This window comes from Bactrocera tryoni, chromosome 4 (genome assembly GCF_016617805.1).
Source record: "Bactrocera tryoni isolate S06 chromosome 4, CSIRO_BtryS06_freeze2, whole genome shotgun sequence".
Lineage (NCBI taxonomy): Eukaryota > Metazoa > Arthropoda > Insecta > Diptera > Tephritidae > Bactrocera > Bactrocera tryoni.
In genome coordinates this window covers 47,391,317-47,405,422 of record NC_052502.1, presented here as the reverse complement: position 1 = coordinate 47,405,422, position 14,106 = coordinate 47,391,317, and the positions used below count along the sequence as shown (strand labels likewise).

General features: G+C 34.7%; 1 protein-coding gene across 1 annotated transcript in view; it reads left to right on the top strand.

Moving 5' to 3' along the window:
- The window catches only part of LOC120774787, a 65,516-nt gene that overhangs the window by 20,398 nt on the left and 31,012 nt on the right, over positions 1 to 14,106 (top strand). Inside the window, exon 3 of the mRNA XM_040104569.1 lies at positions 1,767 to 1,891. Within this exon, the coding sequence (XP_039960503.1) occupies positions 1,767 to 1,891 (125 nt within the window). The remainder of the gene's footprint in view (positions 1 to 1,766; positions 1,892 to 14,106) is intronic.

Sequence of the window (14,106 nt, the reverse complement as noted above, 5' to 3'; positions counted from 1 at the left end):
AGTTTGTAACACCCAGAAGGAAGCGTCGGAGACCCTATAAAGTATATTCATATATAAATGATCAGTATGTTGAGCTGAGTCGATTTAGCCATGTCCGTTTGTCTGTCTGTCCGTCCGTCTGTCTGTATATATACGAACTAGTCCCTCAGTTTATAAGATATCCTTTTGAAATTTTGCGAACGTCATTTTCTCTTTCAGAAGCTGCTCATTGTCGGAACGGCCGATATCGGACCACTATAACATATAGCTGCCATATAAACTGAACGATCGGAATCAAGTTCTTGTATGGAAAACTTTTGCATTTGACAAGATATATTTACGAAATTTGTTATAAATTATTTTCTAAGGCACCAATGTAATTTGTGAAGGGTATATTAGCTTCGGTGCAGCCGAAGTTAACGTTTTTTCTTGTTTTTTAATTTTTTGATTAATTATTTATTTACTTTTCAATTAATTTTTTTGTTTACAAACTAATTTCTTTAAATTACTTTCTTAATTAAAAATTTATAATTTAAAATTACTTTTGTTTTGTTTTAAATTTTTTTTTAGACTTCAAGCTCCGTGGCGTACTTAATATTGATCCGGATATAATAATTGATACAGATTCAAACCAACTAAAAAAAAGAAATATTTAATTAATTTTTTATTTTTTTTTTTACTTAATGATTTATTTATTTTATATAAATTATTTTTTTTACTTTTGATTTAAAAAATTAAATTGCTAATTTTTTTTTACTTTTTAATTAATTTTCTTTGTTTTAAAAACTAATTTTTTTAAATTAATTTTTAAATAAAATTATTATTTTTTGTTTAAAAATTATTTTTTAGATTTCAAACTACTTGTTTAACTTAATATCGATCAGGGTATATTAATTGCATTTGTAAACCAAAAAAATTTATTAAAAATTTTAATTAAAAAAATTAATTTCTATTAATTTAAAAAAATTAAATTAATTTTAATTAATTAAAAAATTTTATTTTTGTTGGCTTTACAAATTAATTATTTTTAAATTAATTTTTAATAATTTTTTTTTTAATTTTAAGAAAAAAAAATAAAATTAATTTTAAAAAAATTAATTCAATTAATTAAAAAATTTAATTAATTTTAAAAAATATTTTAAATTTTTGGGTTTATAAAATTATTATTTTTAAAAAATTTTTTTATTTTTAAAGAAAAACAAATTAACTAAAAATTTTAATTTAAAAATTAATTTCCATTAATTTAAAAATTAAATTAATTTTTAATAAATTAAAAAATATCTTAAATTTTTTGGGTTTACAAATTAGTTCTTTTTAAATTAATTTAAAAAGATTTTTTGAAATTTTTAAAGAAAAAAATAAAAATTAATTAAAAATACATATATTTAATTAATTTCTAATTGAAAATTGTATTTAAAATTTTTAGCAAGAGGAATTACATATGTATAAATTGAAAATCTAATTCTTGATTCAAAATTTGTTAACTAAAAATTTTGCAAGCCTGGTTGTTGGGTCTTTTCTATCAACAAACGATTAGCTAGTCGGAGCTTCCTCAATTATATATGTAAATGTCTGTACTACTATTAAAGTGGACATTAAGCACTTTACTAGTGTGATTATTAAGTTTTCTCCGAACATTACCCGCCGCCAATTGTAATTACACATAATATGTACATTTCTATGTACATATGTACAAATGTGCTATGGTTACAAATTAAATTTTACGTTTTTTAATTGTCACTGCTGAATCGTGTTAAAATGTCGTTTCCTCTTTTCTTCATTTGCAGACATCCAAGAATTTTATGAACTAACACTGCTGGATGACTCGAAGACAATACAGCAGAAGACAGCGGAAACACTGCAAATCGCTAGCAAATGGGAACAGGATGGTCATGCAATAAAAATCGCTGATGTAAGTAGAAAATCAAAAAACCAAAAAAAAAACATAAAATGCTGAACTTCATAGCAGTTCGTTTTGTAATTTTATTTTATTTTTACTATTTTTTGTGCAACATTAATGAGCATATCAGATTTTTTCTTTGGATTGGCATAAAGCCAGTGAACTTGCCAACTGTCGAAAATTTGCAATTCCATGCAGAATTCACTTTGTGGGATTTAAATAACATTATGCAACAATTTTTTTTCTTTCTGCAAACTAATGCTGCTTCGACACTTCGGTTAAGCTGAATTACATTAAGCATTATGACATTTAAGGTGATGATATTCAATTATATTATATAAGCGCGCTATTCCTTCTAAGCCTCCTTCAGTGCGTATTTGTTGTCGCTTATCGTCGCATTTGACAGTTGTTTCCAGCAACTGGGAATATGTACATAGAGAATATGTACATATACATAGTATATCAAACCGATTCCAATTTTCATGGAATTCATGTTTTTCTGGTATTTTTGTAAAACCGCGTTTTTGTGGTTGATCATTTTGAAGTTATAATATTTTTTAAATACTTTTTTGTTAATTTCTAACACTGAATGAACAATTTCGTTTGTGGCACTATGTGAGAGGGAAGTGAATTTTAAGTTGTTGTTGTTATAGCAGTAGAAAACATTTTGCTTTTTTGAGAAATGTTGCATAGTTCAATGACAAATAAAAAACAACTGGGTTATGTATATCCTAATAACTAGAGGCGGTGAAACCTTCTTTGTGAGCTCGAAAACTGTTATATCAACGATTTTTGTCATTAAAAAAACGTACTTTCATAACCGGATTTCAATTTTTGTATTTGATTCTCTTTTAATTTTATTATTTTCAGTTTTTAATGTTAAGGTGGGTTAAGAATTTTTTGAATGATACCGAATATGTAGATAGATTTATATATATTTAATTATATAAATAAATAATTGAGGCTTTGCACTGCGACCTATGGTATCTTGTGTCTTCTCTTATATAACATATGGTCACAAGGGTCCACCACTCTGAAAAATTCCAGGAGCTTGCTGGATGCGACTGAGGAGATGTGAACCCTACCTAGGACCTTGAGTGACCTGCTTCTACAAATTGCTGACCCATCAAGAATGCCAGTGCCGTTCTCTCCCCACTCTTTTCCCCGTGCGGAGCAACTCCTTTCTTGTGTGGGGCCCCACCAGCCAGCTCCTTACCAGCTACCCTTTTATGTTCCGCCACCCAGATTAGGTGTACACGTTTGGCGTTTCAGTCTTGCTATACACTCCTGAGGTCCCGCAATGCCTGTTCCAATGCCTTCCGGTGTTTCCGAGCCGTCAGTGTACTTCTGGATAGTGTAGGTAGTAGGTCGTGAAATCGCTCGACTCTACCTTACTGCTGAGAGCAACTCTAAACTTCTTTGTAAAGTTTACCCTTGAAAGAGGGGTCAGTGGTGTGTCTTTCTAAGGCCTTCATTTGTTGCGACGATATTATCTTCCCTTTGTCAATACCGTCTGCTGCCATACGGAGCCTGCTATGTTTCGCTACCTGTTTGATCACTAGATTCAACGGTGTGAGTGACCGTGACTTCAAGTGCTGCGGAGGCGCAGGCGAGTTTTTGCAGCTTCGATAGTTGAAAGCTTACCGAAGACTGCGTTGGCTTCGATGCCTAAGAAACCACTCCATAAGTAACAATAGGCCTTACGATCATGATATACAGCCATCTGATGAGTGCCTTGGTGGAGTGTTAGGGGCCCCAAGCCCGGATGGTATCTTCGCTTTGTAAACGGAACGACGTTTGTTTTTGACGAGTTGTAAGAATTATATTTTCTTATTAATTATTCCAGAATATTATTTAAAATTTTTTAAAATACATTTAGCAACCTGCAAAAATTTTTTTCAACGTTCTATCCGCTTCAGTTCGACATCCATATTGTACTTCCCATGAAAAATAATAAAAAAAAACAGTTTGGCGGTGCTTGGGCTTCCAATCAAGCTCCTGGCGCTCTGACCATCGATATGTGTGGCCTAGCGTTGTCCCGCTGGAATACAATTCCTCTCCCATTGAACAAAGTTCCTTCAGGCGGTCCAATTGTTGACAGTACAGGTCCAAACTAAGAGTTTGGCTATGGGAGAGTAGCTCATAGTACATTATTCAATTCGACAAATCACATAGCAAACTCTCCTGACCATCAATTCTATCTTGGACATCGCTACTGCCGGTTCTTTACGGTTCAACCTCAACTGTTTTTGTGTGGTGTTGTCTTAATGGCATCCACTTTTTATCACCTGCAACCATTCGCTTCAGAAATGGATCGGTTTTTTTACGATTCAGCAGGGGTTCGCAGCTGGCAATTCGGATTAGGAAATTAATTTGCGTTAACTCGAGCCAAGCCTACCAAACGACTTGCGTTGCCGCCTTTATTGAAGAAATATCACTTATTTTCTCTGTTTTGACACGTGTTCAAACAACAAAACTGTAAGAAACAACCACAAAACTGTCTGAAAAATCTTTTTATTAAGCAATCTACTCTTTTAATGTAACCAGAATGCAGTTTTTCAACACGAGACACAGATAACTAAAGTCATCTTTTGAAATAACAATGGATTTCTTCTTTTCTAGACCTTATTTAGTATATATTGTGCCATGTCCTTAGCTAAATAATACTTTTTGAGATCCTAAGCTGTGCAATGAATGTTTGCATGGTGATACTGTGCTAGTTTCAAGCATAGTTCCGATATACAAGCGAGTGGCCGAAGTGTTAATACACTCCATCTAATCTCGACTGATTTTAATATATTATCTCCAGTGTTTTTTTGGGATTTTAGCAGATTCATATAATATAAAAAGTATTTACCTTATGTACGTTATATATAAGTACATGCGTGTGCATAATATAATATTATATACATATGTATGTCGTATATGAATCATCATGGCGTATACGTAACCTAATGTTGTTCAAAGCATTGAAATGATTTACATGCAATATCGTTCAGTAAAAAGGTTGATGGAATTTCATTTTTAACTAAAGTTAGTCGCAATGAAAATGAATCTTACTATAATACTGCTAGGGCTATATCTTACGCTCTTTAAGGTAATTTCTGGCAAATTTTAGTAAAGTACTGAGGTCTCTAAGCGCCTTGAAGGTTGCATTTCTTTTTATATTTTTATATATATTTTAGCGGTTCGATGACCTTTGGAAAGCACATGTAACCAGTTTCACTAAAATATCATGTTTTATTGCCACCAAAGCGCTTAGAACCTGCTAAATGTATGGTTATACACAGCGTATACGTGACCTAAGTTCACCACTCAAATGATAGTGGACTATAACTGTGAAATTGCATTCAAATGGTTCGGATTAAATTTAGAATGAAAATAGTGAAAGATTCAGTGGAATAACATTAAACTTTAAAATAGTTTTATGACCTCAGTCTCAGCCTTATCAACAGCAAATCAATTTTTCCGCCGACAACAACAAGCGAAGTTTGTAAAATATTGTGTCAAGTGAATTTATAGCCCTGTCCATTGTATTTGTACGTATGTATCTATGTTCATATGTAGCGAAAATATATTGAAATTGCCACAATTTAACACGACACGCGAACTGTTGCTGGAAAGTGTTTATTAATGATACAACAACAACGGCGTTGGCTGAAGCGCTAACTTCGGCGGTTTACTATGCGTGATTGTGGTTACTTTGCAAACGATAGCACTAAACTATGTTTAAATGATAGTTCATATGTATGTATGTATGTATGTTCGTCTACACATGTTTGTACACTCAAAGCATAAAATAAAATATTTTTCCGACAATAAAAATATATTTATAATAATTTTTCTAAAATGAATTAAAGTCAATGAGTTATTTAGCTGATTTAGCATAACCAAAATACCACATAATTTTAATATATATTTTTATAGCAAACACAACCTTCCACTTTCCTCTCAAATAAGCAATATTTACCTTTAAATATTTTTGCTTATATTTTTCTCGCTTTCAATCAAGCAAATTAACTCAAATATTTTCAAGTGTACTCCTTGTGAAAGTGAGTAAATACGAGTATGTATGTAATTATTTTGAAATGTTATTTAAGCGTCACTCTGACGCTAAAATGACGTTGACCCAGTTCCGTTCAAACGGTACACGCTGTACATTACTCTTCGGTGCGTTCTAATTAATTTATTGCAACCCTTAACGATAACAACAACAATAACAACAAAAAAGGTATAAAGGAAACACGTAATATATATACTTGTATATATGTACAGAAACAGACGTATGTATATATAAGCATACTTCCCTGAATGAAATTATATAATTATAGGAAAGTTGTGCGTTCGTTGCTTTCGAGGCACTTAAACAGTTCTTTAATAAAATTTGTTAATATTAAAATCATATAATTTGAAAGATGTATACATATATATATGGAATTCCGTGCCAATATCAACTCCATAGATAGAGATTAATTGAGTTTTTCACTGCGACCTACGGACCTACTCTGAACAATTACAGCAGCTTGCTGGACGCGATGGAGATGATTTTGATCCCTCCCTGGGTCAATGGGCGTTGAGCCTACTTCTACAAATTGTGGGACAATCAAGAATTTAGTGTTTTGGAGTTTCCGGTTTCATGTCACAAAACAAGAGGCTCTGATCACTAGATCCTGCGTTAGAAACTCTGAAATGCAAAAGTAATGTAAATCGTTTCTAACCACTACATAAGAACGAGGCCTCTCGCTAAAGATGTCTCAAATTACTTGACTTTTTCGAACTGAGGCCTCTTACTTCTCCTCTGAAGATCCATGGTTTCTGGATCAGTAGGATACCCAGGTTTTCCGATTCGATCCTCCTGGCGATGACAGCCGAGACTGCCGTCGCGTGGTGTAGGTTCACCTGGGCAACTTCTATGCACCCGCTGTATGTCACAGCATTGGCTCTATGAGTGACGGGCCTTCGTCCCGACTGTCCTCACTATTCTGCTCCATCAGCCCGTTCAGGAGGTCCTGTGTGGAGACACATTTAGTTCTCCTCCTCCGACCGTGGTAGGAGCAAACTGCTCTACTGTGTTGATGCTGGAATGAATGGGTTCCTCGTCCACTAGCATCTGCTGGTCCTGGCTGCCCTTTTCCACCGATGTTTTAGGCTTCCAGGGCCTCATCACTACGGCACTGAATCTATAATTCGGCACAACAAAGTCATTGTTTATATTTCTACCATATATCTACTATATACATATATGTATGTTTTGTGTCTATAACTTTATTCTTGTGGTTTAGATAGACGCAGTATAACTTCTGCATGAGCAATACTTTGATCAATACTACATATTGTGCATGGTTTTTCTTAAGTAAATGTTCAACTGTTGAAAAATACACACGAATATAGTTAAAGGTCATTAATATTAGAACAGAAAACAAGAAACAAGTCTTTGCCATCAATTTATGATTCTGGGTCCCCATCTTTTTCGCTCTTACTTCAGCCTCCATGGGGGTCAGTGACCATATTTGTATTAATAGAAATTCTTAGCGAAATTCTCTCACCCTTTTAACTTCGTTCGAACTCAAGTCTTTATTCTCAGTTATTCGAGGTCCGCTAGATTGTTGTCGATTATATCATTCCAAGGCTCATATATCTTATTTAAATCAACTCCCTGAGTGCAAACACAATAATGGAAATCGAGAAGGGAATCGGCTGCAAGATCCCGCATTCGTACGTAAGCTCTGAACATACTTTTCGATACAATTTTATTTCAATACTTATATTCTATAGAGATCCAATATCGGTGGTTCCAACAAATCATAAACTTCTTAAAGGAAAAAGGAGTAGTGCAAAATTGTATATCAATTCCTCAGTAACTGTCCCTCTCAACCAAATTTTATGAATATAGTACTTACTTCTTCTTCTTCTTAATTGGCGTAGACACCGCTTAAGCGATTATAGCCGAGTTAACAACAGCGCGCCAGTCGTTTCTTCTTTTCGCTACGTAGCGCCAATTGGATATTCCACGCGAAGCCAGGTCCTTCTCCACCTGGTCCTTCCAACGGAGTGGAGGTCTTCCTCTTCCTCTACTTCCCCCGGCGGGTACTGCGTCGAATCGAATACTTTCAGTAACGACATGTATTGACAAAAGACGAAAAGACTTTTTCGACTACCCAATATTTTTATCAGTTGAAGAGGTCGAAGGTCTCGACCGTCTTCGAAGGCTTTGTACCACTCGTAGGATTGTGCTTTTTATAAAATTAAATCACCATAAGCCTTTTCCAACATTCGCAGCGATTCCGCACACGAAATTTGGTTAGAAATACAAAATCTTAGTTCGATATTATTATCCATTTATCGCTTTTATTTACGACTAGCGAAAATACCGTAAGACTTTTTTGACAACCTAATACTTAACCAACAACACATTTATTTGGATAAAGATTAATTTTATTATGTTAATACAACTCTAACAAATAATTTCGACCAAATTAGTTATCACAAAAACGGTACTCACGGACTGTTTTTTAGATCATTAAAAGATAAATAATTCTTTCATACATAACTTTTGTGCATCTTGAACCGCTTTCGCAGTGCAAGGAACGGAAGCCCTCAAAGATAATTAATTTCCCCCGTTTTTTACACATTTACCACTGTTTATTCGCTCCTACTGGTCGCAGCGTGATGCTATATAGCCTATAGCCTTCCTCGATAAATGGACTATCCAACACTAAAATAATTATTCAATTCGAACCAGTAGTTTCGGACATTAGCGCGTTCAAACAATCAAACAAACAAATTCTTCAGCTTTATAATATTAGTATAGATTTACGTGATGCAAAGTATATGTAAATGCATTTTGCACGTATACTTTGGTTCCAATTGGTTCAGATGGATAGGGATACCTTAGCCGCTTTGGTCGGGTACGAGGCCGATGTAAAACCTCTGCCGTACTTTGGGTCCGGCGCCCGGCCGCAATGCGACTCCACATTGGGCTGAATTTTTCAACCCTGCCTGCCTTTAGGTTTAAACCACAGCCACCACGAATCTCCACAAAGGGCCAAACTCAATGAGCTGATTGGAGTAAATTCCAAGAGCTAACTGCTCCCCGTGGTACCTGGTTAAAGTCTCTGGTAAGACCTTGTAGCGTTTGCTACTACCAGTTGAGCCCCTAGAACTCAATGACTGGTGACATTTGTCTCGTGAAACAAATGCCTTATGCCGGGAATAAATATGAAGCTTATAATAATCATTTCAAGATGAATATTATAGCACTATTTCTGACATAGACTATGCTGACATTTCAAGGCGAGCCCAGGAAAAAAGACATATTAATTTAGTCGCCTCTTACGACAGGCATGCCTTACCACGTGTAAATTCTAACCCCTACTCGCAGGGGAGGTAATTAAGGACAGTCCTACCAACTTAACAAAATAAATATTTTTTTGAAATATCATTTTCACGAGGAATTTAGAGTACAGTTTCAGGGTACTCTTTTGTCGCAATGTATAGACATATGTTATATATGTATGCATTGTTGAAACTGTTGTCGCATTTAGTATTTTCACTTGTGATAATTCTTTAGTGATATCTCCGATAAATTGGCACTGAAATTAAAATGGATATCAAAACAAAACAAAGGGTTTGCTGACGGCTATAATGAATTGAGTCTTCAAAATTTCACATAAAAAAGTAAAATCTTACTCAACATCATCCTGTAGTCGGCTAAACTCATATTTACTGAGTTATTCTTACAAGCGAGTATACGAAACCTTCATTAAAGTGGTATGACCAAGAAGATACCAAGTTTCATTTTCTGTATCTGAGACCTGTTTTTATTATTTTTCTCTTTTTACTTTTTTGTCACAATATAATGGTCTCCACCGCTTTCCATTCACACACGCACTCGTTTGTCGAAATTTTCCATAACTATTTTGTATAAATGGGGCTGAATTTCATTGATGCAACCAATTTCGGCAAAAGAACTGGGTTATCAAGTCGCGATATCGAGCACTAGCAACAGTCACTGTTTGATTAGCCTCATTTTGAAAAAAATCCACACTAATCAGTGACACGTTGTGGATGTATTTGCAATCACATGTGGGTTCTTAGAAGACCAAACCCATCAAAGTGTAAATTTGCTTCATCGCTTAGGATGATTTTGTTCGAAAAAAAAATAAATAAAAAATCAGCATCCATTTATTGATGCTCATCAATCTATTTAACAATCGTATTCTATCATGTAATGATCCATTTTTACTAAGCCTAAAGTGTCAACTGTCGATTTGTTTTTTTTTTTTTGGTTGTCAACACTTTACTACATAAATGGTGGCAAATTAAGTCTTTACAAATATTTTTTTTTTAAACTAATACTTAAAATCAACTAGAATTATTTATAGAGAACCAATCTAAACGTTTTTGATGCGGAGGGAAGAATTTTTTCAGCAAACAAAAAACAACCGCTGGGTTGCACCACCAACACTGCCTGTCATTTAGAAAAAATTTAATTTTTTCGATTAGCTACTCTACAACGCTTAGCGAATAAAAGACCGCTATTAGGAGGGCTGAGTATGAAAAAGTGATTCTCGGATAACTTTGTTGGATTCCTATTCTATAATTAACAACTGTAAGATTTATTAATTTCTCAAACATGTTGAGGTTATGTGTTTTACCGGCAACGATTTTGCTTAAATTTTGACAAATGGTAGTTGAGAGGAGCAGGGTTGCTTTAAAGAGTTACATGGGTTTCCTCGGGTAAAAAACAGTATTTTTTCAACAATTTTTTTTTTTCAAATAAAAAAACAGTATTTTTTCAACAATTTTTTTTTTTCAAATAAAAAAAAAATATTTTATTAGAGTTGTATATAGTTACAAAAATATACAATTAACAAAGAAATTATGAAATTTTTGGAAAAAGATATTTTAAACTTGGCCATTGCCATCGTCAATTCCGGTGACCTCTCGGAAAATAAATGCGCCCGCGTTGGCAGGATAATTTCTTACAGAGTCATCTGAAGTGAAAAAATATACGTGTTTTAGTTAAACCTTAACTTAGAACTTGGACAAAGAGTAAACCCTCGTAACCCCTTAAAATTAGTATCTAATGATGTCGAAATGTCGATTTATAAAGTTGCCCTGTTAGACAAAGGTTATGTCCATAAATTAACGTATAAATAAAACTATGTAAATGGAAAAATTCGCATAAACGAACAGTTCACATATGCGGGGGAATATATTTTTAAATGATCTAGACAGTTGGATAGACGATTACGACAGCTAATGGATGCTCTGACGTGCATAGACACAAAATTATTTGCAAATAATATATACATGCATATGTACATATGTATAGTGGGTACATACATATGTTGCCTCTGCTCATAACCTGCTGCTTGCCAAATTGAATTACACCAAAAGCGATGCGTTAAAATGTCATAGACAAAGTCGAAAAACGCCAAATCAAACCAAAAACTACAAAAACAAACTGAAATGTGCAAAACTCAAAATAGCTGTGAAAATTTAACGAGACACAGAATATTAATTGGTAAAAACCAAAAAAAAAAAATTTGAAAATCTCACCCCGCACCACCTTCGGTGACTTAGTACGTTCAAGGTGTCTGCAACAAATTATGAATTGCTCTGTGAACACGGACAACTAAATACAAATGTATACACTCAAACACGAGAGCCAGACAACGAAAACGCGCAAAAACAACGAAAACCAACAAAAACAAAAACAATAATATACAAAAGTGTTAATAAATCGGTGTCGGAATTTTTACGAAGGTGGATGCGCCGGCCCACCGCGCCGAGTCATGTGCCTCTGGCAGCCACAAGGAAGTGTCGCGCATTGAAATATTGAAAAATCTCCTTCACACATACATATGTATGTACATATGTGTGTGTTTGTGTTTATATAGTGTGTTAGTATGCGCGTATTATTTTTTCGTTCTACACGATTTTCGAAAAACACGATTTTTGCGGTATGCGCGAAATTCAAGGCGGTCCATCATTCGCTCGAATAACAACACAGTGCGTTGTAAAATCAAACAAAAACAAATACAATTTCTAACCGTCACTCTGTTTATTTGTTCATCGCTGTGCACATTGCATAGCCGAGACGAGATTATGTCCCACCAACGTTGCCATTGACGCCGTCAACGTCTTCGCAAAAATCTTAAATCGCCAACGTCAACATCAACGTCATCATCGCCGCACAGCCAGCCAGCCAGCCAGCCAGCGAGTGTGGTTTCGTCTTTCGTGCACCAACGTCCCGCCCAACTGTGCACTCTTCGCTCGCCAATTCTACAGACACCGACACGCTACAGATCACTACACAGACGTTGTTATTGTTGCAGGCATACTTATACGGCCGACATTAATGGTCGTTTAGCGAGTCGCGACTCGTCGTATTTCTTTAGTATTTTTAGAAGAGGCCCTATTTAAAAAAGAGACCAGTGAGCGAATAGACTAAAAAATAAAAAAAAATGACAAATTCTCATATATTCTTTGGCTAAATTGACACTTTGTCATTGCAAACAAACAAATAAGCATATTTTTTCTATTTTTATTTTTGCGTTCAAAAACCAGGAATTTCCAAGTAAAAATATAATAAATGCAATTCAGTTCCGTTCCGCACGGAATTTTTTGCACAAACTGCACATTTTCGCGCATACACAAAATATTTCATAACTCAAATAAGTTTGTTTCTATAATAGTATATTTATTTTACCACCTTTTTATACTCTTTTTGCAACATATTGCTACAGAGCGTAATAGTTTTGTTCACCTAACAGTTGTACGTTTCACATAAAACTATCTAATCGAGATAGATATAGGGTTAAATATATATAAATGATCACGATGACGAGACAAATTTAAATCCACGGACTGTCTGTCCGTGCAAGCTGTAACTTCAATAAGAAGTGAGATATCATGATGAAACTTACGAGTTCGTAGATGGGCGTAATCGGACCACTGCCACGCCCACAAAACGTCATTAACGGAAAACCTATAAAGTGCCATAACTGAGGACTAAATTAAGATATAAATCTCTAATTTAGCACAGGATCGAATTACAAGGCACCTGCAGGCGAAAAAAGCTTGAAAAAGTAGGCCCTCTTATAAGTTTAATGTACACATTATCTCTCCTCTAAAACTACTCAGAGCCAGAGCAACGAAGTTCAGACAGAACTTTACTGACAATTGTAACTCTGTGTATCCAAAATGGTTCAATACCTAATACATGATTTTCGAACTTTCAGATGACTTTATACCTCATATATCGACCAATATCTTAGTTATGAAATTTACAGAGCGTTTTTTACTCATAAGAGTGTATTTTGTGACTTACCTATAAACAACTTTCATCTATTGATAATAAGAGTTGATAATTTTTTTAAACGAGTTAACTGAACAAAAGATTAATTCATGATATTTTTATTGATTAAGAGGTTGCCTATTCGGAAAGTTCATCCAGTGATATTCGACTTCGAAATGTTAACGTCTAAAGTTGGACAGTTGTTATTTGCTTGAGATTCTTAGATTGACGGGAAGTCTCGTTTAAAGGTTCAGCAGGGAAGAATCAGCATGAGCCATTAGCGGTTCAGTTTGAGATGAATTCAGTTCTCCGAGTTTTCCTCAAAATGGCCATAGAATCGCGAGCTGTGTGGCATGTAGCGCCATCTTGTTGAAACCACATGTCAACCAAGTTCAGTTCTTCCATTTTTGGCAACAAAAAGTTTGTTAGCATCGAACGATAGCGATCGCCATTCACCGTAACGTTGCGTCCAACAGCATCTTTGAAAAAATACGGTCCAATGATTCCACCAGCGTACAAACCACACCAAACAGTGCATTTTTCGGGATGCATGGGCAGTTGGCCACCAAGATCATGCGATTTAACGCCTTTAGACTATTTTTTGTGGGGCTACGTCAAGTCTAAAGTCTACAGAAATAAGCCAGCAACTATTCCAGCTTTGGAAGACAACATTTCCGAAGAAATTCGGGCTATTCCGGCCGAAATGCTCGAAAAAGTTGCCCAAAATTGGACTTTCCGAATGGACCACCTAAGACGCAGCCGCGGTCAACATTTAAATGAAATTATCTTCAAAAAGTAAATGTCATGAACCAATCTAACGTTTCAAATAAAGAACCGATGAGATTTGCAAATTTTATGTAAAAAGTTATCAAGCTCTTAAAAATCACCGATATGTGAGGAGCCTTAGCAACCCAGAGAACAT